The 26,132-nt window shown below is 44.2% G+C and overlaps 1 protein-coding gene across 5 annotated transcripts in view; it reads left to right on the top strand.

Moving 5' to 3' along the window:
* The window catches only part of LOC138526331 (interleukin-1 receptor-like 1), a 524,029-nt gene extending 520,877 nt beyond the window's left edge, over positions 1-3,152 (top strand). For all 5 annotated transcript variants that reach the window (XM_069636939.1, XM_069636936.1, XM_069636938.1 and 2 more), the window contains one exon: positions 56-3,152. In XM_069636939.1, coding sequence (XP_069493040.1) covers positions 56-429 — 374 coding nt within the window. In that variant the 3' untranslated portion in view covers positions 430-3,152. The remainder of the gene's footprint in view (positions 1-55) is intronic.
* The last annotated feature ends 22,980 nt before the right edge of the window (positions 3,153-26,132 follow it).

The following is a 26,132-nucleotide window of genomic DNA, read 5'->3' as shown; positions in this document are numbered from 1 at the left end:
TTTGATTGATCACTTGATAACTAGTTAGATTTATCTCTTCCTTTTTGTGTTTTAGACATGTCGACTGCAGCCGACTGGGCCATAAGCAAGAGCAGAAGACTCATCCTTATTCTGAGCTCAGAGCTGGTGGAGGCAGAGGAAATTGCAATTGAGCAACAGTTTGGTTTATACAGTGCCTTAGTTAGCAGTGATTTAAAAGTGATTGTTATTGAAATGGAGAAGATTGGTGATGAGAGTAAGTTGCAAGAGTCCCTAAGGCACATCATAAAAAAGAAGGGCACCATAAAATGGCAATCATGTAAAGCATCTGACAAAATGTCTTTGAAATCAAGATTCTGGAAGCAGGTGAGATATGAGATGCCAGGAAGGAAAAGCCCTCCTTCTAATACCACCGCTTTAAAAGACAAGCCAATGGATCTTCCTGAGTAAAGTCCCAAAAGAAGAAATTGTCTTGGAAATCTCTGGACATACGATATTGAGTGCTGGATACAAAACACCTATTAAAAGATTATGTTGGGGGTTATTTGAAACGCCTGTGTAAATGATATTTCAACAATGTGCAGGAATTGTTAATAGTCAAAGGGATTTACGAAAAATACTCTGTGGAAAATTGCTGAATTTAGTCTTGTGGGGATTGACATTGTAGCCTGACATGGATCACTTCTTTTACAATATCAACATTGTGGCCAACTTGCCCATGTGCAATATTTGATAATTGCCCAATCGTACTTATCGAGGGTTGCAGCATATCCATTGGAAAGTGGCTCTCAGATTTGTCAGAAATACCTCTTTGGTTGTGATCAAAAGTGAACCACAGATGGAGAATTTAGAAGAGGTGTGGGTGGCAAGGAATACGGCTCCACTGAAATGTACCCCAAAAGCCTTTTTAAGAGTTTCCATAGTACTTATTTTATACTCCTGTGCAGGTCCTCACATTGCAAAATGGCATGTTAAACTCAGCTCCCAAAGTAAACTCAGGACTTTCTGTATTAAAATGTGATTGGCAGTGCACACACCTGCTAAAAGCTTTATTAAACACCATTTTGGGAGAACTTCCAGTTTAAGATGTCAATAGCATTAGTAGTCTCCTCCAATTAGGGGGAAAGCTTTCACAGCAGTGGCCACAACTGTTGACCTTTGATCAAGAGCTTGATCACAGGATCAAACCTCAAATTCCCTTGAGAATCCTCAATACGACCACCCATTTCTTGATGCCCTGTCTAGGTATCACAAAGAAAAAACACCATTGGAAACCGATGTAGGGTGTTACTATTCTATAAATGAGGATCAGAGGGTATGTGATTTCAAATTTGAGGTGTGCCCTTATCCCCAGAAGTAAACAAGTATACATAGATGGAGTACAATACATCAAAGAGAATAAGGTGTTCTAAAAGAAATATTCCAACACATACCAAGCAATGTACCATGGCAAAAAAACAGTTTTGTAAGTTAGTCATGCTTATTTCAAATAGTGCTACATGCATACCTTGATTTTGCAACTTCTAAATATCCAGTGGACCCCCCTTGAGACCATTCCTGTTGGTAGACATAATCCAAAAGATCTAAATCCACACACACATACCCACACACACATGCTTATATATTTTCTCCTCACCTCATGCCCATTTATTAAGCTTCTGCATAGTAAAATAGGTCTTCCACCTCACAGAACAGTGCTGTCTCCCAGAACAGACTCATTTCCATTAGATTTGTTGGACGTGTCATTCTTCCTGGGAGATTGAAATCCCAACCTGTTTTCCATTTACACAGGATAACGGTGGGAGGTTTATAATCTAGATACAAACATGATTCATATAACTCTCATGTTAATCTTTGTATAAAAGTTCTAGGCTGAATCTTAGAAAGATTTGGGTTTACCCTTTGATATTTCACACTCCATACCTTGAAATGTTTTCCTTTATTGAAAATGAAGAAACAGCGAAAGTGTCTTATTTTTTTTTTTGCAATGATTCCTTTTGAAATAAGATATAAACTGTGATATAAATGCATCTTTCGTTTTTCAAAAAGTGAGTTCTAATTCTAATTGGGTTTTGACATCCATGAAGAATATCTGAAATTAATGTGATTAGTCCAAATATGAGAATAAACTTGTATCTTTGAAATCTTATATTCTCTTCTTGTATCATCCCTAATTCTGGTTAGGTTCCCCAGAAAGATCAATCATACTTTAAAAAGATATATTTTGGAGACCCCACCTGAAGCAGATATCTCTCAAGTTCTCGCAAGTAGACTAAAGCTTGAAATGTTGAGACATGATTGACCACACTCTGATGTGGGCATAACAAATGTTGATGTTTCTGAACTTCTCTGGTTCATTAATACATTTTCAAATATGGACATGCTATTCTCAGTATTCTCTTGACTAATATATGGGTTCTTGCCAGAACACATATAAGAAATAATCTGAATATGTACCTGCTTAAAAAAAATAGCCCAGGCTAAATGCTTAATTGTTGCTTGATTTTAGGTGAAAACAGCATTTTTAAGTTGGTACTTCTAATTATGATAAAGGGAAGAAGAAATATATTCCTATTCAAAAGTCGATCCATCGCCTTATGCAGCACGGTAAACATTAGTCTGAAACACCTTTCATACATCTTGGGTAATACTTTCTCTGAGATATACTTTCTTGGTTCCCTCAAAGGTTCCTTCCCCTTCAGTTCTGTGTTCCAAACTATAACCTCTGTCTAACCCCCCATTTAATAAACAGCATGTTTGTGCCAGGTACTGTTTGACTTCAGGGAGTGCATATTCAGACTTTAATGTATTCATTAACAAAACAGCTACATAAATGATGATGTTAAAGGAGCTCCCAGTAATTTCCAGAAACCTCACCTGTACATCGGCTGTAATAATCCTCTTGAGTTTGAATCCACCTTTATGATTTCTGAATCAGCAACAGTCTGCCATCATGATCATTTAGAGCCTGTGCCCATTCTGCTGTAATACCTTTGTACTGTGCAATTATTTTATACACTGCTCACATTTTACAGTGCTTTTCATGGAATTCTGCTTTGTAACCTTTCTTCATTTGATACAATACATGATGTTCTTGTAGCCTTAAAAGCTCCTGGGCTAATTTCCTTTCCCTATCCATCAATGCGTTGCTAATAAAATCTTCTTCACTTAAATATGTTTTATATTTTTTTCACACCATAATTGGATCCACTGACCCCTGCTAATCCTGACTAAACTCTCTTGAGTGTTTATATTAATTAGTGAACAAACCATTATTTCTGGTGCCACCTGCTCTATAGTGTACACAACCCCAGGAAATTTGGAGGTGATTGCAAATGTAATCACAGTGTGACTTCATATGTACATGGCTTCCACATCCATTGGCTAAACTCTTACTCTCAAGACCTTAGACTGTGTATTTATTTATTTGTTTTAACTTTTTTATAGCACACTTAACCCTTGGGTGTCTAGGCACTTGCATCTTAGTAACAACATACAGCTAGCAGGAAGAACACCGCCAATGAGGAAACTGAAAATTGTTACAGTCAGATAGCAGCAGGGAGCTATTAGTGAAAAGGGAAAATGTTCAGTTTCTTGCAGAACACAGTATAGAAAGGCTCTGATCTCAATGCAGGTGGAGGGGCATTCCAGAGAGTAGCAGCAGAAACAGGGAAGCCTGAGCATCTGGCTTTAGTCCACCTGAATCTTGGAACATTGAGGCGGTTGGCGTAGGCTGAGTTGACCTGGTTGTGGCCACTTTGGACAGTTTTTCGGAAAGGTAGCCCAGGGCGGTGTTGTCAAGGCAGCGGTGAGCGATGGTGAGGATCATAAATTGTATCCATTTTCAGATGTGGAGCCAGTGTGCTGCTCTCCTGGCTGTGGTGATGTGATCACGTTTCTTGAGCCCCAGCGTGTCTCTCAGAGGCTTCTTCTGGGTTGTTTGAAATTTGTTCAAGTTTCACTCTGAGGTGCCTCCCAGGCGGGTGTTACAATAAACCAGTTTCACCCTGTGAATGACCCTGGCAATGTTCAGGCAATTGTTGGTTGAGAGGAAGGGTCGGCAAGCGTTCATAAATGTGGTCACATAGGCAGCAGAGGAGGCGGGAAAGTGATAGCATTGCATCAAGGTGGAAGCCGAGCATCTTCACAGATGATGAGATGTGTATGGGGTGATTGTCAATAGTCAACAGCTTGTAGTTTGACTGAGCTGATAAAGTAGCAAATATGGCACGGTGAACAATCAACAGAACCTAGTGAGGATATAAATTGCCTTTTGTTATGAGCAACAAGGTTTGTGGGATAAACCTCTATAGAGCATATGGGTTTTAATGAAAAATAAAGAGGTATAACTGTCATTCTTTTTTTATTTTATACTATCCTTACAACTGGTAAAATCTTTGCATATGACATTAACATATAAACACATAGGCATATTAAAACTTTTCCCAGAGAAGATGTAATACAGCAAAACATTAAAACATTAAAATATCCCACTGGATAAATTGGTTAAGATTTGCATACATGCAGCAAAAAATGTCATCATATGAAACATCAAATTAATATCATAACCCTCGATTAGCCTATTGCATCTCACCTTTGCATCTTCATCCCATTTCATATTATGACATGCTTTCAAATGTTGATTATGGATAAAGGACAAACTATTACAATCACTCATGATATGTTCTGCAGGTTCAATTACTTCCTCGCTGCTTAATCTACAGTAGCGTTCATTGCTCAGAATGCTGAGTCTCACACCGATAATTGCCAATACTCCTGAGGCATTCAATATAAATAGGAGAAATTCTCTGACAGTGATGCGATTAGGATATGCACAGATATATTTCGGCACTTCATGCTGTGACAACACGTATTGAATAAATACTCCACCATTATTATGAGTCGATAACTGGACAAGGTCACATTCTGCATAGTGGGATCTGATTGTAAATTTAATTTTATTTTTACAAGTGGTAACCGATTGGTCCTGACTCTGTTAAACAATCTATGATGTTTAGCCCTCATGAGACCGAGTCCTCTCAGTGTTTCATATGCACTGAAGGTTCTATAAGGCTGCATTACATCTTGTATGACGGTATCATTGCCCAGCTGTGTCAAAGACTCATAGCTGGTCGTAAGCTTATATTCTGCTCTGGCTGTGATGCTCATGATGTTAAATTCTAGGAAAAAGTATTCATTTGGTAGGGTTTTGGGCATTCTAAACAGAATACGTAAGATTTTAGCCTCTAATTTGTATAGTTCACTGATAAATCACGATTCCCATACTTCAATTCCATAAAGAATGCATGGAACGATCTTGGCGGTGTATAACAATAGAATGGTCTTTATAGACCATCCTCCTTGATTGCCAATGAAATGGTTGATGGCATGACACATCTTCAAACACTTGGATTAAATTTCATCCCATTGTATATCCCAGTTCAATTTATTATCAAGAGAGACACCCAAATATTTATAGCAATTAACCACTTGCGCGTTTTTATGATCGGGGGACCAAGTCATCCGATTGGACTTCTATCAATAGGTTCAATTCTTTGAGAAGGACTTTAGCAAAGATTTCTGCTTGAATGGCTAGCATGTGATATTAAGCAGATCATTCCAGTACCCTTTTTTGTGGATCTGCATTATTATACTTTCTTTATAGCTAGAAGGATACTGACCAATGAGAGAGAAGAGGATAAACAATGTATTAGTCCAGAGTTCAGGGAATAGTTGCAAGAGCCCATTGCATGTGCCATCTGGGCCGACAGCCCTCGATGTAGGAAGAAGCATAATGAGTTTAGTAATTTCAGAAATCTGTATTCTTGAGATGTATATCATAGGTGGGGACATCATTTCCCAGAGTGTTTTGGATGTGGGTTTCCCAGCTTGCTTTATTTACACTATTAATGGGCAGGCTACGCTTGACAGATCCTTTCATGACAGACGAAATGCCTCTGTTGTTATTAGTTCTTGCATGGTTTGCTAAGAACAACCATAATTTTATTTTGTTGTGTACTTTATGAGTTCTTAAGCAGCGGCGATATGATCTTTTAAAGATTTTAATATGTATTGATAGCTCCTCTTCTCCTCCATGTTTACTGTTATTTTTTATTGTGGCTGTTATATCCTGCCTTAGTTTCTTTTTGCGGGTCTGTATTTGATGGTCACATTTAGAGCTATGCCAATTGTCTTGATTCCAGAATTCACTAGTGCTCATTTATGTTCTTTTGTTAACTGGGACCTCTTTAATAGTAGGAACATGCTTTGTGAAATTAAGTGAGATGTCATTGGAGGTGCAGACATCTAAATCACTCAATTTCATCAGCAAAGGAGGAAGAACAGACTCAGCAATGGTATTGGCTTTTTCTGAATTAGTGGGGATCACTGGGGGGATTTATGTAGATGTCACCATTTAGATCATACAGATTATTTACTGGTTTAGTCGTAATTAATACACATAAAGGCAAGTGGTCACTCTCATCAGAGGGCATGGCAGCCATATCAATTATCAGTTTGAGTGCCTTAGCATTTGCAAATGTATAATCTGTGGTGGAGCAGGAATTGCCACTTTAGTAGGTAAATGCTTTAGGTCCATCACCAGAGCAATGTCCATTAAGCATCGTCATAATGCATGCACAAAGTAAAGAGGCCCACCCTTTCCGGTTTAGGTTTGTAGTCCTCCATTTGCCACTCACTAGAAACACCAATTATTGCATTAAAATCCCCAGCTAACACAGATGGCATGTGGTTACAATTGGTTTATAGTCATAATGTCGAAAAAAAAATGTCGACAGACAAAAATGTCGACAAAAAAATGTCGACATACAATAATGTCGACATCCTATACTTATAATGGAAAAAGTCATTTTTTCGAAAAAAAAATGTCGACATTTTTTTTTTTGACATTATGACTATAAACCCTTAAAACTATCAACACCTCACCCAACACCCCCCTGCCACCCCCCCCACACACCCCCCAACCACCCTTTCACCCCTCATACTCAACACATACCAATTATTTATTTATTTATTTATTTATTTATTTATTTATTTATTTATTTATTCAATAAATAAATAACCTAAAAATGATCATTTACTATGGGGGGGGGTCCCCCCCCAACCCCCCTCACCCAACACCCCCCTGCCGCCCCCCCACACCCCCCCAACCACCCTTTCACCCCTCATACTCAACACATACCAATTATTTATTTATTTATTTATTTATTTATTCAATAATTAAATAAATAAAAAATTGTATTTACTATGGGGGGGTCCCCCCCCCAACCCCCCCTCACCCAACACCCCCTTGCCACCCCCCCACACCCCCCCAACCACCCCTCATACTCAACACATCATATATATATTTATTTATGTATTTATGCATACACTAAATTAATGTCGAAAAAATATCGAATAATGTCGACATTTTTGTTTGTCGACATTATTGTTTTTCGACATTAATTTGTCGACATTTTGACTGTCGACATTATTGATGTCGACATTATGACTGCACACCGTTACAATTGCATTCAAGAATTGTTTTCACAGTGTTAATGTTAACTTTATTCGCCTCTAGATTGGGAGGGTCATAGATGTTTAGAAAGAGGTGTTTATTTGCAAAAGCGATATTGCGGTCTATTGTCACCACCTGAACTATAGAAGTTGACCACTGCTTGTCAGTGACAGTCCAAGCATGACTTACAGATACCAACAACCGACCCTTTGGCCTGCCAATAGGACCCTTAACTGCTTTAACTACTCCGACCATCAATGTCACAATGCTCTACCATCCAGTTCTCCTGAAGTGCAACAATGCAAAACAAATCAATATAAGCCAAGAGGCCTCGTTCAGCTGTAATGTGTGAGAAACCTTGGGTGTTCCATGAATAGATTACACTGGTGTCATCGAGAGGGTTTGGCAAAATGGGCCTATAACTGTAGTCCAAGTGTCAGGGTAGATTTCCTCATACGGTGCTAGAACTTACCTAATGAACCATGGCATTTGCTTTTTACAATTTCTTTATTGCCTTACACTGTCTAAGGATATTGCACCCGCTCCCTGTTGGCTTTAAATGCACAGTCTCAGGGTTATTACGGCCAGATTCCTTCATGACATTTCCGGCTCTGGAATATGGCACCCAACCTCATACCAGCAAGCATTCCCTCCTACCTTGCTTACATGCAATTTATGGTATAGATATTCTCACCCACCAACCATGGGCGACCTTCCTTAGCCAAGGTTTTTAGCCCATAACAAAATTGTGGAATTGTCCTTTCTGTTCTGTGGCACCTACAAGAGTCATAGGAACAGCATTCAGTATTTGTGTAGCATTCCTCCATACTCCTCTTAAAAATGTCTTGATATAGCTCTGCGCAGGCTTGTAACTTCCTTTATTCTTTGGGTCTGGTCCCCCTCTCGGATCATTCTTGCCTCTTCTAGCCATCACTTTGGTAAACTAGTTTGATACAGTCCCTGCCTCTAGTGCAAGGTTTTATAGTGTTCTTGGTTGGCTTTTTAATCCAATTAGGCCTTTGCTTGGTACTCATTCTTTCCCTTCCGCCTCCAGCTTGGTTCATTTGAATTTTCTATGACCTTTTTCAGGTGTTTGGACTGTCTCTGTTGTCTCGCCTTTTTGATGTACTTACTTCCTCCTCCTACATAAGTGAGATCCAATATGCCTGGCTGAGTGGTGGATTAGAGCGTAAAGTAACTATCTGCATCTGGGGCCACGCCTGGCCGCCCACTTGATTCTGTGGTGCAGTGATTGCTCCCTACATACATTCCTGTCCGCACTGCTGGGCGGATTCATTTAGGTGGTATTTCAAAGCTCCTAGCCAGATAATTTGTAGTATTTCTGGTAGAAACTGGCATTAGTCATGGGTGCACTCAGTGCTCACTTGTCTTACTCTAGGTGCCCTCGTGAACAAATGCATGATCAAGAAAGCTGCTGCTTTTTTACTGGCATACGAGATGGAGGCATCCCGGACTGCTGTGACCTAATAAGTCATGGATGTCACAGGAAAACTCTAGAGATGTGTTATAGGGAAGCACTGTTCTAGCCTTCTTCCCTGTGCCATATGCAGGTTGGCAGGTGACAGATTATTTTGCTTATGTAAGTGTTAGGCAAGATTGTATGCAGTACCCTTTGGGTGCACTAAAACACCCCTGAGCTCCTGGCAATAGGAACCCAACCTTTGGTATAAGTCTGTACTACACAGGTTGGTAGTGTGGTCGAGTAGCCAGGCTTATCTCAAGAGGGGTCAATGTGAGCTGTAGGGGAGTTACACATAGATTTACAGTGACAAGTATCCAATTAAACTCTTACCCACAAGGTTTCTTGATTAAACAATTATTAATGTATTTATCAGTCGGTTAGAATAAGCCTTCTTCAGAAGGGAGCAATATCAAGCAACACACAAATACACTTCAAAAATACACACTGTTAGTTTTCTAAATCAGTAGATACCCATTTGGGATGGCTCACAGACACTACCTGCACCCTCAGGTGACTTCAATTGCTAGGGTGCTGTGGAAATTAATATATCACTGTTTGCATTTAGAATAGTCTTTGGAGAAGTGTCAAAGAAAAGAGGGTTCAGAATAAAACAAGTATTCACTCAATTATTCTTAAGCAGGTAAGTACTTTCAATAACCCCCCAATGCAAAGTCAGTTAACCCTTTCCTGGAAGGAAGACAAAACACAAAAGCAGAAGAGAGAAGAGTCTTTCATGGAGCCAGGCCAGCCAATGTTTAAGTTAGCAAAAGTCAAGGTTAACTGAAGCACGTCTTGCAGGTAAGTAGTATGTCTTTCCCAATGTTTACAAAGTCTTTGTAGGATAGAAGAAATCAAAGTAGGGCCACAAGCTGATTAGGCTTGTGAGGTAAGGAAGCTAATAGCAACTCTACAAATGCAACCAAGCAAGGCTCCAGCGAGGACAAGTGGCTACACAATGAGTGGTAAATTCTCTTAGACAGTACAGTACCATTAGGTTGAAGGAAAAGTGCAGCAGATGATTCTGTTCCTGTGCAGCTCTGCAGATCCTACTGTTCATGGGCCTCAGCCGTGGGGACAAGAGGGAGGACATCTGGGGACACCTGCACTGCAATGGGACGGTCACCGCTCGCAACCGGCAATCTTCAAACAAGTAGCACTTCTGTGTTTCAGCTCCTGACATCTACCACAAATAGTACCACTGTGGTTCCTTGCTGTCGAAATGGGCTTTCCTTGCGTCTGGGGTCCTGCACTCTATTGAGGGTGCTCAGGCTCGGTCAGTCCTGCTTCCTGGGAGTCGAGAGGATCTTCCTGTATCTCTTTGCCAGCTTAAAAGCAATGCACACAAACTGGTGTTCCTCACCCTGGCTATTCGGTTCCAGCAGCAACTGCAGTGGAAATTCAACCAGCTTTGAGATGATATCCAGGTGGCTTACTTTGGAGTTAATTGGTCCCACCAACTCAAAGGGAGATTTCATCCTTGCAGGGGCTTCATTGTTTAAATAAATTTGGACCTTCAGCACAGCAACAAAGCTTTGCGGGGAAAACCAACAGTTCAGGAGTTTCAGCAGGCATCTCTTCAAAGTTCTTCTTCGGATTCCTTCGTCCAGTGGTCGACTCTGCCTTTCAAGCTAAAAAGCCTCCCCTTTTATGCAGGTTTCTCCCATTCATTCCAGCCCAGCTGTCAGTCACCCAGCAGGGTGGCTGTCCTTGCCAGACAGCCAGTCAGCCAATCACCTAAGAGTGCATTCCTGTCTCCTAGGAGAATAAGCACAGGGAGTTTCGGGCACCTCCCTCACTTCCTGCCCCGCCAGACACCCTGGAGCCAGAGGCGGGCTTCACTCATGAATCCCACCAAAGACAAAATGAACAAAGGGACCAAACCTTGTTTGGCGCGCAGAGTAAATTTGAAGAAGGACCTTTCCATAGAGAAATGTCATAAAAAGAAGACCAAGGCCATTTTGACAAAAATGGCACCCATGGGTGCTTTACCGTGGCTACGAACGCAGCCCAGAGTAAAACACACAATGGTAGTAAAAGGTAAACCACTGCCACAAGCCATTCAGCGAGGAAAGGGTAACATAAAAATGTTACATGAGAAGCTTGACAAAGGGGATAGTAAGTAACCCCTCCAGCATCCTATTGTAAGATAGTGTGTGCTCGGTGTAGAAAGTTAGTTTACAGTAGTTTATCCAAGAGAAGGTATTTAAACCTTTGTGAAATCTGAAAGACTTCCCTGGGTCACAGAACTGAAGGTGCTGTGTGACACAATGTAAAAGATGATGGGGGTCATTCCGAGTCTGGAGGTAAGGTACAAACCATGCCGGTATTGATTTACCGGCATGGTTTTCCGCTCCATGCCATTCCGACCCCTCAGACCGTAAATTACGGCACCGTAAACTACAATGCCGTAATTTACGGTCTTGGGTCGCGCGCGCGCACCACCATGGCGAAATTAACGCCATGGCGTAAACCGGAGCTGATTCCAAGTAAGGACCACACGTAAATTACGTCCTCCTCAAGGCCGTAAAGTACCTTACCGGCATGGAGTACATACAGGCATCGCAGAGAAGGAGTAAAGAACCCTGAGCAGTGGGACCCAGAGCCACAGGTGCACACATGCAACACAGACGGAGGCCAGGAGTCTGGCATAGTAGAAAAGGAACACACCCACACACCACCACCCTCCCACACCAAGATGACACCAATTGAACAATCAAGTCCACAACCACACAAACCCCTGCAACAACACCAGGCACCCCCACTGAGGAGACACAGGGGTAGAAGGAGGGGGGAGACAGGCCCTGCATGCAGCACCAGTGCATCCTCCGTTACCACCCCTGCATGCAGCCCCCATGCACACGTAGCATGACTTGAGGCACTAGGAGAAGGCCTACCAGACAGACACCCCTGACCACCTAGACTGTGACACCGTCACCACCATATTGCGGCACAGACACAAGACAAGCGAGCACCATACAAATGTACAGTGCCAACCCGGCACAAGTGATGGTGTTGCCTGTGCCCCACACCCATGCCAAAGGCACCCACCAGCACACAGTGGCATGTCACAACCGTCCATTATGCGGCCACATATCCAAGTGCCCTTACACCCCCCCAAACACATCCCCAAACACACAAGGGTCCACCGATCCCCAACATGGATCACCCATGAGACACAAAACAGTAAAGCTGGACCAAAAGCAAATGGAGGCATGGCAAATGACAATGTTGCCCCTGACAGCACCCACCGATCGTATGTGGACCAGCTTGGCATGCACGTTGCGGACATCAACTGCAAACAATACCACTCCCCCTACGTGCAGATGGAATGCAACACTACCAAAAACCGCACACATCGGTGGGCCCGACACCAAACAACTACACATGACTCAAAGGGCCTGCTGAAATGACATGATATGATATGAAATGGCATTTGGAACGCGCCCATACACAAGTGTCTCAAGGCGCGACGAGGCAGGGAGGGGGGAACAAGGGGAAGACAGACAACGATCCCACCAGGCCAGGTGTCACACAGACCGCGCAAGTGCAGGGGTAGTGAGAATGGAAAAAGTGCAAGTGCAAGGGGACGGGGGAAGTCCAGTACAAAGTAAGTCGAATATCCAAAAATAAATTAAAAGGGCCAGCTGGTGGCAAGTGCAAGGTAAGTGCAGACAAGTGCTGGGAAGGGGGGGCTGCAGGGATAGAGAGACAGACCCGCAGTGCAGGGGTTGCCAGGGAGGCAGTGCAAGTGGAGAGTGGCTGGGCCCAGGACCGAGGTCGGCGGGAGTGGCCCAGATCCAGATCCTGTGCAGTTTCAGCGAAGAATGCAGCAGGGGAGAGGGAGAGAGAAATCAGAAGCAAAGAGGAAGGTCATGAGGTGCTTCTGGAACCAGAGATGGTTCTCCTCAAATATCAGGGATGCAGGAAGGCTGTTCCAGAGGGAGGCCCCTGCCGCGGAGAGAGATCTACCCCCAGCTTGTTGCTCTGAGAAGCGGCTGACCCTGAGTGAGTCGGAGACGGATGAGCAAAGGTCTTGGGAAGGAAGACATTCAGGAAGAGAGAGTAGAAGGTATTCATGCCCCAGGCCCCAGAAGGCCTTGTGGACAATGCATAGTGTTTTGAACTTAAGGGAAGGAGGGAGTGGGTGTGCCGATGAGGAGAATCTCAGTCTTACTAGCATTAAGGCAGTGTTCATTGGCTGCACACCATTCCTGGATATCAGACAGACAGTCAGAGATGAGGGAAGGAGAGGAGGACGCCGAGGGTAGGCCGAAAATTTGCCGGGTATCGTCCGCATAGCGCTGAAAGTTTGGGCAGAGGGTGGCAATGAGGTGGCCAAAGAGGGCCAAATACTGGTTGAACAGCCAGGGAGGGAGATTAGATACCAGGGGAACACCACAGGTGGAGGAAAAGATGTCAGAGAGCAGGGCCCCAAGTTGGACCTGGGAGGGTCGATTGAAAAGGAAAGAGGTCAGCACGCTACTGCGCCACATGGCCCAACATGCAGGATGACCTGTCTGGCTGGCTGTTGAGTCGTCTGACTGTGTCATCCAAGTGCACTGGTGCCAGAGGGTGGGTGCCTGCATGAACCAACTGCGTAGAAAAGATGGAGCCATTGTACGTTGTTCACCCTGACAACAAACCTGCCAAAGAACCAGGGCAACGGCACATATGAACATATTTTCACTTTTCCAGAATAAGGGACCCACATCACACTACATCCACACCAACTGACAAGGGATAGGCACACTACACCAGCACCACTCATTGGCGGACACCACAACCGCAAGTGCATATCAGAGGGCCCACTGCACATTCACATTGCGGCATCCCCCAGCCTGGCACCACATTGGAGACCCACACCTGGAAGTGGAATTCACGGAGGACAGCAGGGGTACGATATCACGTCACCGGCATGGCACCCCCATAGGAGTGTTGGGAATCACCATAGAATGGATCAGAGCTGGATGATGGACATGATCCACAGCCAAATGAGAATGTACACAGTACACAGCAGCAGAATGATCCAACATCAGAACAGCAGCATGCGACAAAGGAACATGTACCCCAAGATGTCCACACCACCGTTCACGGACCATCATGTAGACACGACACCCCACAGCATTACATTGCATCGGACACATATTTGTGTCCCTGATCGTGCTGAATATATCTATGTACATGTACATATGGCCATCATCGAAAGCCTGCCATGACAGCCAAGTGCTGTTCACCACCATGACAGTCCACACACCCACCTCATTTTGCGACACATGCAGCTGTTGGTGGATGTACCCTAACAGCAAGCCACATGACCCCTGTCATGAACCCCCTGAACAGACCCATGGGGCAACCAGACCATGGCCATACCCGTGCATGCGTGTAGATGCAGCAGTCACCAGGTTTGCGTGATGCACATATGTGCCCGCAAACCAGGACTGGTGGCTGACCCCTCCACTGATATCTGGTGTCGAATGGGCCCATGCCATATGTGCAGATGGACAAAAAGTGCAATGAAGAATGTCCACAATGGTTCAACTTTGCAACACCAATTGTGTATTGTGATAACAAGAAATGAAAAAAAAGTGCTTACTTCAGCAAATGCCCATGCCCCCTCCCCCCTCCCCCCAACTCCAGAACACAACGCCACCCCCCTCCCTCCAACCCCAGAACACAACATCACCCCCCTCCCCCCAACTCCAGAACACAACGCCACCCCCTCCCCCCAACTCCCGAGCAGTCGTCCCATGTAGGATCTTGGGACCACATGTGGCAGGAATGGCTAATGTCCCTTGGAGCCCTTGTCTGGGGGAGGCAAATCCCGTTTGCGCAAGGAACACCGGAGGCGTCTCTCCGGGCTGCCTTACGTGGCCTCACTTGTCTCGGACGTGCCCTCCTGCTGCGGCTCCGTATTTTGACTCCCTGCCTCAAGGGCATTAGCAATGCGGTTCAGGACATGGCATAGCCGGGTTGTATTTTCCGTCAGGGAGTCGCACAATCTGGTGGTGCAGTCGTTGAGGGACTGGCACATTTGATCGAGTTCCTCATGCAGTCAAGCCCTGGTCTGGCGATTATCCTCAATGTAGTTCCCTATGAGATCGCTCAATTGCTGGACTCTGAACTGGTCAGGTGAAGGGGGGCCATCGGATGATCTACTTGCACCAGCATGCTGTGCAGGGGGTTGTATGGGTGGACTGGGGGGAACGACGTCACACCCCAGCGGGTCAAGTTCAAGGCTGTGCACTGGTGATGGTGCATCCCCGGAGTCGCTGCATGACGCCAGTGTCACGGGGCATGGTTCCAGCATTTGCATGCTCTCCTGGTCGTCCTCCGACATGGGCCCCTGGATGGGTGGCGGGCTGGGCTCCCACTCATCTGGTGCGGTAGCGGCAGCCTCCCCTGAAATGCTAGATTGTGCTGAGGTAGGTGTCTGCTCGGCTGCTGCCACGGATGTTGTGTGGCTTGCTGGTCTGCCAGCTTCAAGTGGCCTTTCCGTAGGCTGAGGGGTGGTTTTCTTGGCTGCTGGCTTCGGCCTGGCCCTGCCAGTACCCGCGGAGGTGCTTGGCCGGCTTCCTTGGGGCTCTGTGCTGTCATGGTCTGTGCCTGTGGGGGTAGGAGAGAGGGACAACATTAGTGTATGTGTTATGTCCTATTTGCATACATGGTTGCATGGACATTTCAGTCATTCACGGGTTGTTCAGTTTGGGGGGTAGCTATGGCAGTGGTACATGTGCATGGTGAAGACATATACACATGTTTGGGAGTGATTCGTTGTGCCCTGTTCGTGTACATTTCGGCAGGTACTATGCCTACCATGCTGGACGGGGTGCATGATGGGCTGTGCAAGTCAGTCCAGTATGGTTGATGTGCGTTATGTACTCGCACTTGGGCCAGCATTAGGCGGCACTTGCCTCGGCATTTGTTGGATGGGGGGATGCGTTAGATGGGGTGAGGGCAACACGAGAGGGTGCCTTCGATGGCCCCTGGGTCAGTTTACATGATGCAATGGACATTGCCAGTGTGCACTGTCAACACTCACCTCCTTCTGCAGAAGTCGTTCCGCCGCACTCCATGGTCCCCACGCCCTCTATGGATTCCGTGCCAATAAGCTGCGTGCAGGTCTCCTCCCACGGCTCTAGTTGGACCTGTGTACTTGGCCCACCTCCCGTCTGCAGGGCCTGGCTGCGGTTGGTGGAGAGGAGGCCCCGCACCCGCACCCGCAGGTCGTCCCACCGCTTACGGCAGTCCCTTGCGGTGCGGGGGGTGTTCCAACAGCGCTCACCCTCTGTGCCAGCTCTGCCCAGATGGTCTTCTTGCGGAGGGTTGATTCCCTGCGCATGTCGCCGCTGAAAACTACATCAGCATGCTCTGCAAGGTGGTCTACCATGACCTGCAGTTCATCGGTGGAGAATTTCACCTTGCGGACGCGATCCACCACCCTTTTTGGTGCTTTCGGCATGTCCTGCGGTGCCTGGTCCGGTTCACGACTTTACTTTCCTCACAGGGCTGCTGGCAGCTGCGGATGGCAATGGATTGTGTTTTTAAAGATGGCCGCTGCTCTCCTTCCCGTTCCTGTGCGATGTCGTAATTTCCGGATCCGTTTTTCGGCGGAGACCGTAATTTACGGTCACCGTTATGCACTGTCGCTAATGCTTACAGGGCGGTGTAGTACTTTACGTGTCGGTTGCATGCCGGTAGGGGTTTTTCGGGGGATTTTGCAGGCCGCGCGGTCCTTTTCCGGCATGGCGGAAAGCGCGTGTCTGTGAGCTCGGAATGGGCCGTAATTTTCGGACTTCAACCAGCACGGTGTCATACTTTACACCATGCCGGAAAATACAGTTACTTACCGGCATGACTCGGAATGACCCCCGATGCCTATGGAGTTTGTCAGACTCCACAACCAAAAGAAACAAACACAGAAAACATATAGAATTTAAAAAACCAGCAAAAGAGCTGGGGGTCTCTAAGGTGAGAGGAATCTAGCACTAAACTGAAAATTGTCCCTAAGATAAAGAATAGACTGGGGAATGAGGATGGTTTGTGGGGAATCCCTCATTTACCACCTATGGTTAGCTCTTGACATTACTGGTTGCATCGCGGGTCCCATGAGCCCCTCTTGTTCTGAAAGAAGGATGGTCACACAGTATACCTTTGCCAAAATGACCATACGAATGGTCTATCCTCGAGTGAAGACATATATTGAGCACACAACTTCCTCAATTACATCCTTAGCCTATTTGATATTGGATGACCTCTTCGTCCTCTTTTTGAAGCTGGTTCCTCAGCCAAAGTTCTAATCACTGGCAATTATATATGGACCCCCCCAAATGACAGTACCCGTACCAACAACTGTGTTAAAACAGTGCTGCTCGTTTAGGTTTAGCAACATCTACTGATGCCACTGGGACAGTTTAATAATGCACATTTTATTTCGCGATAGCTCACCTACACTCCGATTTCCCAACCGTGGACATTACGTCTATACCAGTGTTTTTCAGTCGTAGGGTCGCATCACCTCTTTTTGTGAAGGACTGCATGGAAATCATAGGTGTGATTAAATAATTTCTTTTATGAAGCCTTGTAGCTTCCCATCGCAGGCTGGTGTGTTACCCACAGGAAAATGCCTGAGCACCATGCATTTTTTTTAACCTTATTTAAAGTGTTTATATTACAGGATATACAAATAAATCTTATTAGCTCTCTATCCATCATCTACGACGTAAACCTACCATCCATATTTCTTTTTTTAAACTCAATCCCCCTTAACCAACGTTTCCCTGAAACTCCCACACTAAATTCGTCTTGACTTTAAATGCTATGGTTGCCTTGATCTCGGCTTGTGTATAAGCAATACACTCTCTTTTACACTCATAATACCGCAATTGTAGCTCACAACTCCTGCCTTCTTCAAAGTTAATCAGACCCTGCAGCTTATAGCGATTTTGCGATCCCGCAAAATGCCGCAAAAACGGCCGTTTTGCGCAAAATGCCGCAAAAACGGCAGTTTTGTGTAAAAACAGCATCTTTAAAAAATAAAAAATAAAAAAATATTTTACTTTTTTTTTAAAGTAATCTGCAAAAATTACTGTTTCAAAAAAAATAATACTCAGGGTGCCAGGTTCTCAACTTTTTTTTTTACACAAGAAATGAAATGCGCTAACACATCTCATCACTTGCGCCCCAAAAAAGTGCAGCCCAATCCACAAGGGACACATGAATGGTCACATTTTATATGCGCGCCCATTCAGATGGCCTTTTTCACCTCCTTCATCAAATAAAGTGGCGTTTCTGTCAATTTAAAAGCACATCCCTCATTTCCAAGCAAGGTGCACTTTTAAATGTGCAGAAAGTGTAGGCAACCCTTCGTGCACGGGATGTGGTGCTACCACTGCATGACAGGGTCTTTCCTGACCCTGTCATGCATTTCTTTTAAGGTATAAACCGCTGCTGTGTCGTTTGCAATTCTGTTCCTCAAACAGGATAAAAATGCATTTTTTGGGTCGCATTTAACAGCGGCAGGCACCTGGAGGGTCTCTCCCTGTGAAAGGCACTGGGAGCTTGCAGAACACTGTCGGGAGAGCGATTCTATTCAAAGTACTGCCCATTTTGATGACAAAAATCTATCGAATGTTACAATTTGACCTATTTCGTCCAGTACTATTCGATCGATTTTTATAAATACTGAACATGTGTTGCGGGGCTGTCACCCGCTCCCCATGTTCAGTATTTTTGGTCTAGGGTGGTTGCAGAAGTGTTTTCCCCTTTTTCCTCAAAATTGGAGGCGGGGACAGAAAAAAAGAAAATAAAGAAAAGGGAAACCTGTGGAGTCGGATCCGACCCGCGTTAGAGTTAAGTAGAGGAGGGGGTGAGGTGGTGGTGAAAGGTACATTTTGGGTTGTTTGGCTGAAGTGCAAATCAATTCGCAGCAAAATTGACTATGGTCAATTCCGCCGCAAATAATTACACTTTGGTCAAACAACCCAGAACACCATTCAAGGCAGCTAGCCAGCGCACAATTTGCGCTACTGCTCAAGCCTGTGGAAACGCCCGGTCACCTTTGAGAATAAGGTGACCTGCTCATTTTCAAAAATGGGTTGTCTAAAAATAGCATATCCTCTGTTCGTTTTTTAAATCCCCCATTATTTGAGGAACTGGGTCAAAATCTACATTTAAAAAATGTTTTAAAAAAAATGATTACACTATGAGAGAGAGGGAGAGTGATGGGTGAGATGTGAAGTGATAGGCAAGAAAGCACAGGGAGAGCAGTGGGTCAGAGGAGGAAGCGCTGCACAAGAGAGCAGAGGAAGCAGTGATGCGGTGGGCCAGAAATCTGAGAGCGAGCAGAGGTACAGAAAGTAGGGGGAGCGTGTGGTCAGTGAGCCAGAAAGTAGAGAGGAAGCGGTTGGTCAGAAAGAGGCAGTGAGCTGCAGATTGGGAAAAAGGTTGAGGGAAGAGTGCGATAGAATGGGAGAAAGGATGCAAGATGCAGAAGCAGCACAAAAGAATGAAGGACACTATATTGCGGGAGGACTTGTAGAGTGTAAGGAGTGAGTTGGGAGTATGATCTGGAGTGTGGCATGGGCTGGGCAGTGCAAATTGTGACTTGACAGTGTGACATAGCACGTGAGTATTTGTATGACAGAGTGAGAGGTTAAGGAATGTAAGTTGTGATGGAGAGTTGGTGAGATGTGTGTTGGTGAGAGAGGTGTGTGGGTGTTTGGGGGATTGGAGAACATAGAAGGAGAATATTTTCAGCATTACAATTGATAATGATCAATTTAGTTAATACTATTAAATAGGCATGAACATTAAACCAGAAATGTAGCCAAATCAAACACTGTTCTGACATGCCAGAGACATCTGGGACTCTTCCTATTAAATTAATACAAAAGATACAAAATAATGATACCCTGGCTCTCTTGTAGCCTTGCACTCTGCCTATTTCCTGCAATGTGGCAATCTTACACCCTCCAGTTAATACAAAATGTCCCGCAAAAATGCCGCAATAAATAAAGGTTTGTGCCGCAAAATTTGCCATTTCATGCTGCAAAATTTGCCATTTCTTGCTGCAAAATCCTGGAAGGTCTGGTTAATAGAGTGCCTATTAGGAAAAGGTAAGTTTCATGAACATAGTAGTGTGCAGGAGGGTCATCAAGGGGGCGGTGTGCCTCACCTGCTGTGTGATGCTGGGCCAAGGTGAGACCTGTGACTGATCCCCTGGCCACCACTAGCATGCCACGGGGCGGAGGAATATGTTTCCCATATGTGAACGCAGGGGTACACTACCCTTTAAGGGGCAATGTAATCAGTGCCAGTAAGAACAGCGCTAAGGTGCAAACTAGTTTTAATGTCACTTTAGGGGATTTCTATAATCAGGGAATGGGTGTGCCAGTTTAAGACAGCCATCACATGAGAATAGAGTTGATAAATGACAGCCTCACCATGGTACAGAAATGACATGCTTTCCGGAGTTAAAAGAATCAAGTGAGATATGGCCCCTTTAGTAGTAGAGGTAGGAGCAGACAGCGAGGGCTGTCAGTCCAAAGGTTATATGTAAGTCCTGTCTAAGATCCAAGATGAGAGTCTGTGTGTTGTGGCGACACCACAGTTTCAATAGCTGAAACCAATGATTTCCCTGCAACCCAACCATCCGAATCAGAAAACAAATATGTGAAACAGTTGCACGTGATTATAGCACAAGTTCAGTCCAGGAGGGTTACAGGGGGGCAGCAGAGTCACAGTCCTATTTAAGCTGAAGAGTTTTGTGGATGTTGAAGAGGTGTACATTTGGAGATGTTTGGAAATAGGAACGAGAACAGGAGGCTGGCGGGTAAAAAGGGTGTTAGGAAGGGGGAGAAGGAGAATAGTAGAGGAGGTTGTAGGAAACTGCTAGGAGAAGGGAGGAGGAAGAAAAGAAGAACATCAGGAGGGATTGGGAGGGACATTACAGTTCGGAAGGGACAGAGAAAGAGAAGATCAGAAGGGGGTTGGAGGAAGGTGATAGGCATAAGGCAGAGAAGGGGACTTGCAACATCACACTATCGAGAATGAAAGTAATGCTGGTGTCAGGAGGAAGATGGGAAGATCAGGCAAAGTGGTAGTAGGTGATATTGCAAAATGAGAAGAGGTTGGAGCAAGTTGCGTGTGGAACATGGGAAGGCTGTGCGGGATGGCCAGGAAAATGAGGCAACCCCCAACTTCCTAATGGGTTAGCCTGAAAGTGGGGCATCAAGGAGGTGCTGGTGAATAATGAGGAGGAAGGGATGGAGATAGAGAGGGAATAGTAGAGTTTACCTTAGGTAAGAGCCCATGGCAAGGTATCAAGGATGAAGGTTAGAGTGGGCTTTTAAGCACTAGTGCTAAAACACTACAACGGGAAGTGGGGGACAAGCCTTAGAGGAGAGCCAATGAAAGGCCTAAGGTGGACCCTGTTTGTCAGAGGCTATGTGCCTTTGGCCCAAGTCCAACTCAGAAACAATATCTAGTGGAACTTTAAGTGATGACTACTATTCTGGATACAATACTTCTGGAGGAGGTCTACCACGCTGCACACAAGCTACAAAAGACTGAGCCAATACAAAAGGAAGCTGCCTCTGCACCATAGAAACTGTGAGTCATGTGGGATATGATCCAAACATATTTAAGAGACTTAGTTTGAGAGAAATGATTTTGAGTAACCGTGAGTTTTAGAAGCTCTCCTGACTACTGATTTCAGTTCTTTACATTTACTTTGGCCCAACATTTGTACATTTCCAAATAAACCACTAGTTACCTACATTTCTAAGCTGTGTCTTTGGTGTCATCCACTTGGCTTTGAGACACTGTTGACAGTCACATGTAGTCACGAACAAGTCATACACATAAAGACAGACTTCAAAGGCACTTTAATTTATGTGTACAGTGGAATAATGTCAATATGTCAAAGTTAATGTTAGACAATTTCAAATACAAATCTGTGGGGCCCCAACAATTGACCACCTGTCTCATATATTTAGCACTTGGTGTGTTTCTTAATAATACTCTTGACTTTAAGTGGGTATAAATAGAAGCCAGGTTACAAATAATTCACTATGTTGAACTCAAGCTTACTCCTAACTTACTCATTTCTCATTGTAACTGCTCTACAAATCGAATAGCTCTAGCAAGATTCAAGACATGGGTAAGTTCCTTGTGAATCAGCACTGAGGGGTTACCAAGTTAAGAAAAATAGACATGCAGCACAATTGCTTTAATGGTGCCTGGAGAAAATCAAGTCCACCCTGCTGAATGCCATCTCGAGTTTAACCATAATGGCATTGACTGGGGCAGGGCTACAGCCTATTATTCTTCTCGGGACCGCCCCTTCTCCTCCTATCCCTCACTCTTCACCTCCATGAAATCAAACACCACAAATCCCCGTATCTCCAATGTTTTGCTGAAGAGGGCTCTGCTGGCCCTGAATAGGGCTTGGCTTTTGTATCCGTTCATATGTGATTCCTTTGTACGAGCCACAAGTTCCAGTCAGAAGCATCTTCAGGATTATTCAATTTGGTGGGTAGCACCTAACTTTTTAATTCCTTGGAAACGCTATCCAGCGCAAAGCCCAGCAAACGACTTTGGGGTTGGTACTTAGCAGAAAGTTGAGTTTTGCTCGATACTGTAGAAATGTGGAAACATCACTTTAAACCAAGTGTTCCTACCTTTTGCATCCTATGCATCTATGTCTTTACATTGGTATGTCTTAGCATACATGAAAACGCACTGATGCAGGAGCTCAGGTCCCAACTTTTAAATTGACATAGGGTGGCTGAGACTTTTGGGGTAACCTTTGACCCAGATGATGTCATGGGAAGTGGCATCACAGGGAGTGCTATTACACTGCATGACATCACACAGAGTGGCATCACAGAGCTTACGTGTCAGCAACAGACTGTCTAGGCCTTGATTTATAATGACTCTCCACTTTCTAACAAAACTAAAAAGTGATGGTTTGAAGGTTTTACAAGAATCATAACCAAAGGCAACTTTTCCAACCATAATTATTTTGGCTGGTCTGCACATTACAGAAGAGAGCCTGCCATTTGCAAACCAGTCTTGGTCCTGCCACAAGTGGGAACAGTCCAGTCAGGGCTTCTAAATCCTGCCCCATCTACAAATGCACTCAAAAATCCTCTGAAAACTTTAGGTCTAATTGGACTTAATTAGTGGAAAGCTAGATTCCCTAGCTGTAGCAAGAAAGTCATCCACATCTGACCATGCACTCTCTCTCTTTCTCTTAGAGAGGCAATGTTAAACCAAAACGTGATAGATAGAAGGCACTAAACCAATCATAAACCAAGGAGGATAGCTCATCAGCAACATGCTCGCCTTGATAGCAAGACAACACGAAGCAACACAGGTTCGATTCCCGGGTCTGCGTTTAGAAACCTCTGGGTATTTAAGCGTGTTATAGATATGCAAATAAGACAAAACTATGCAACTAAAAACAATGAATTTCTTGTAACAGCGCCTCGATGCCCGCGGGCTGTGTGAGCATTTTAAAAATGCAAAATAAATACATAAACACAGGTATCGTGCCAGGCAATCTTCTATAGCTTTGGACTGCAAGAGTCATATTGAAAGAACCAATATATTGGCGTGACAATTTGCAGTAGCCCCTGGAGTGTGTCAAGTGCTAGACTGGGTTACCACAATAACTGATTTCAGGCCCAAAATCTGGACAATATGGCAAAGTAATACGTTATTATCAGTTCAATAAAGTAGGGAAATCTGGCAAGCATAACAAATCACAGCTCACACATTCTCAAATACATTTCAGTTACACAAAGGCTGTATACCTCAATATGCATCATCTATGACATCATCCTATGTGGCAGATAATAAAAACCTATCGGGGGGAGGGATCGGTTAAGGGAACATATATACCTATAGCCTGTGTAGGTGTTAGTAACACCATTGGCTGTCCCTTATCTAGTAGGCATGCCTGGAACAACCTCTAACTACGTATAATACAGATAATAGTAGAATAAAGGCAGCGGATTGGCTTCTGCAACAATGCATTGTACACCATCAAATAGACCATTCTGATTGGTTGACACCCTCTTTCAACCTTGGATATTTGGCTTGTTAGCAGCATGTAATCAAAAGGAAATCCAGTTGCAGTGAACAACGTCAGACAACTGCCCACTTGGCCAATTAGCCTACCATCTCTCATCATTTCGGCCCTAAGCCAAGACCTCTTCTTTGTTGTTGACCTTGTTGACTGCTCTATTTTTTGGAACTTTAAAGGTAGTGAAGGTACATTGCTATCTTCTCCTGTAGCCTTATGAATAGGCCTTGTTTTCTGGCCTTGCACCACATGTGAGGAGACCATGATTTGTCCATTTTATCCTCCTTATTAATGCTATTTAAATCAATTATACTGGCTGCTATTATTCTCCCTGTCCTCTGAAGACTTGGTTGCTCCGTCCTGCATAAGCTTTCTGCATTTTTATCTACCCAATAGTTGGCACTTGCAAATGTTTACTACTTTACTTAATCTAAAAACTTAACTTAATCTAAAAGAAATATGTCTTACCCACATGGCTTATCCTTTTCAACTCATTTTGTACCTTGTAGTTGCTTCTTGCTGCGGCATCTTTAATCCTGCACCAAACAAATAATATTTGTTTGGCACAAATGTGTATTTCAGTGCCTGTCAGCTCTGCAGTCTTGGTCTCTCTCCTTAGGGTTTTCAGCGTACTATTAAACAAAACCGACATCCATTTTGTCATCATGGCTGCTTTACCCATGTTATATGTTCAATATTTCTCTTCTACGTTGTGTTTCTGCATATATACACCTGCTGGATTTCATTTCAACATATATGATTTTTTCGTATCCATATGTTTGTTTACTTTGTTACTTCAGTCACATCTTCATTCTTTAATTATTCGTATATCGTTTCACAGAGCCACTGTGTCTTCTTTTCATGATGTCATTTTACAGCAGTCAGGCTTTACTTATAGTTTTTCTATATCCTGTGGTGTCTTCAGACATCCCTCTACCACTTTAGTTTGAGGGTACATTTGGTACGGTTATCTGAGCGCATAATGTCTTTCATATTGACGATGCAGTACAGGGACGATACCAGCTGTCATGCACAGTGGTTTCTTGCTGTTCTTCCAATATGACGGAAGTGAGGGGGTGGGCTCCATGATTGACATGTACATCTGCTTCCTCAACCACCTCCTCAATCTTCTTCCCCTTCTCTTCACATTGTGGTTTCTTTGGAATCCATATCTTTGTCACCCGCCTCAGGTCACCTGCATTATTTATGTGTTCATCCAGACTCCAGGTCATCTGGCAACATTCCCCAGTTGGTTGACAGAGCACCCAACGTCCTATATAGTTCTTATGATTCTTGGGATAATAAAACTTTGTTCCTGGGGGTGCCAGAGGACTTCCTATCAGGTACTCACGGGTGGTGCTTTCAGTCTGTGTGTGCTCATCAGTTACAGTATTCACTCATTACCTTCATCCCAATAGCTTTTTTTGCTGTCTTCTTGCATTGTCCTATGATTATTCTTATAAGACAGAATCCAAGCAATACCAACACTAGTATTGCCCCCAGTAGTTCAAAAGCATTTGACACCAGGTTGGAAACCCATGAGAACAGGACGAAAAAAAATCTTCATTTTCGGTTTCATCTACTTCTTGAACCATTTGTATGCAGCATTGATAGCATAGCTATTGTTTCTGCCAGAGTTCCATTTTCTCCATCGTGGGCAGGGCTGTATGTACAGCAAGAAGAACCGATCTTGGCATACACAACTCATTCCATTTCTTTAATCAAGTCCAGGACATACCTATTCTGGATGGTCATGAGCCTGCTGGCCCTCAATTCTTCTCAAATCACATTACATTCTTCTATTGTTATGTTGATTGTCTGTAGCAGTTTCCACATTGTGATTTGTAAGCACTTTGGATTCACTGCAGTTTGAATTCCTTGCACAAATATGGCTGTAAATATCACTGCCATTCTACTGAATGATTTATGCTCATCCGGAATGTCATGGTAAGGTTCTATTGATTTTGCATAAAAATAGTTTTCTCTCTTCTGTCGGGTGAGGTTGAGCAACCTCTTCTTCTGGTGTGCATACATTTTAGAAAAACTGCCTATATGGAGATCACTTT

The sequence above is a fragment of the Ambystoma mexicanum genome, chromosome 7p (assembly GCF_040938575.1).
Source record: "Ambystoma mexicanum isolate Mex_15411 chromosome 7p, UKY_AmexF1_1, whole genome shotgun sequence".
NCBI classification, from domain to species: Eukaryota; Metazoa; Chordata; class Amphibia; order Caudata; family Ambystomatidae; genus Ambystoma; species Ambystoma mexicanum.
Note: the sequence above shows the minus strand (reverse complement) of the source record. Positions and strands in the feature narration are given on the sequence as shown.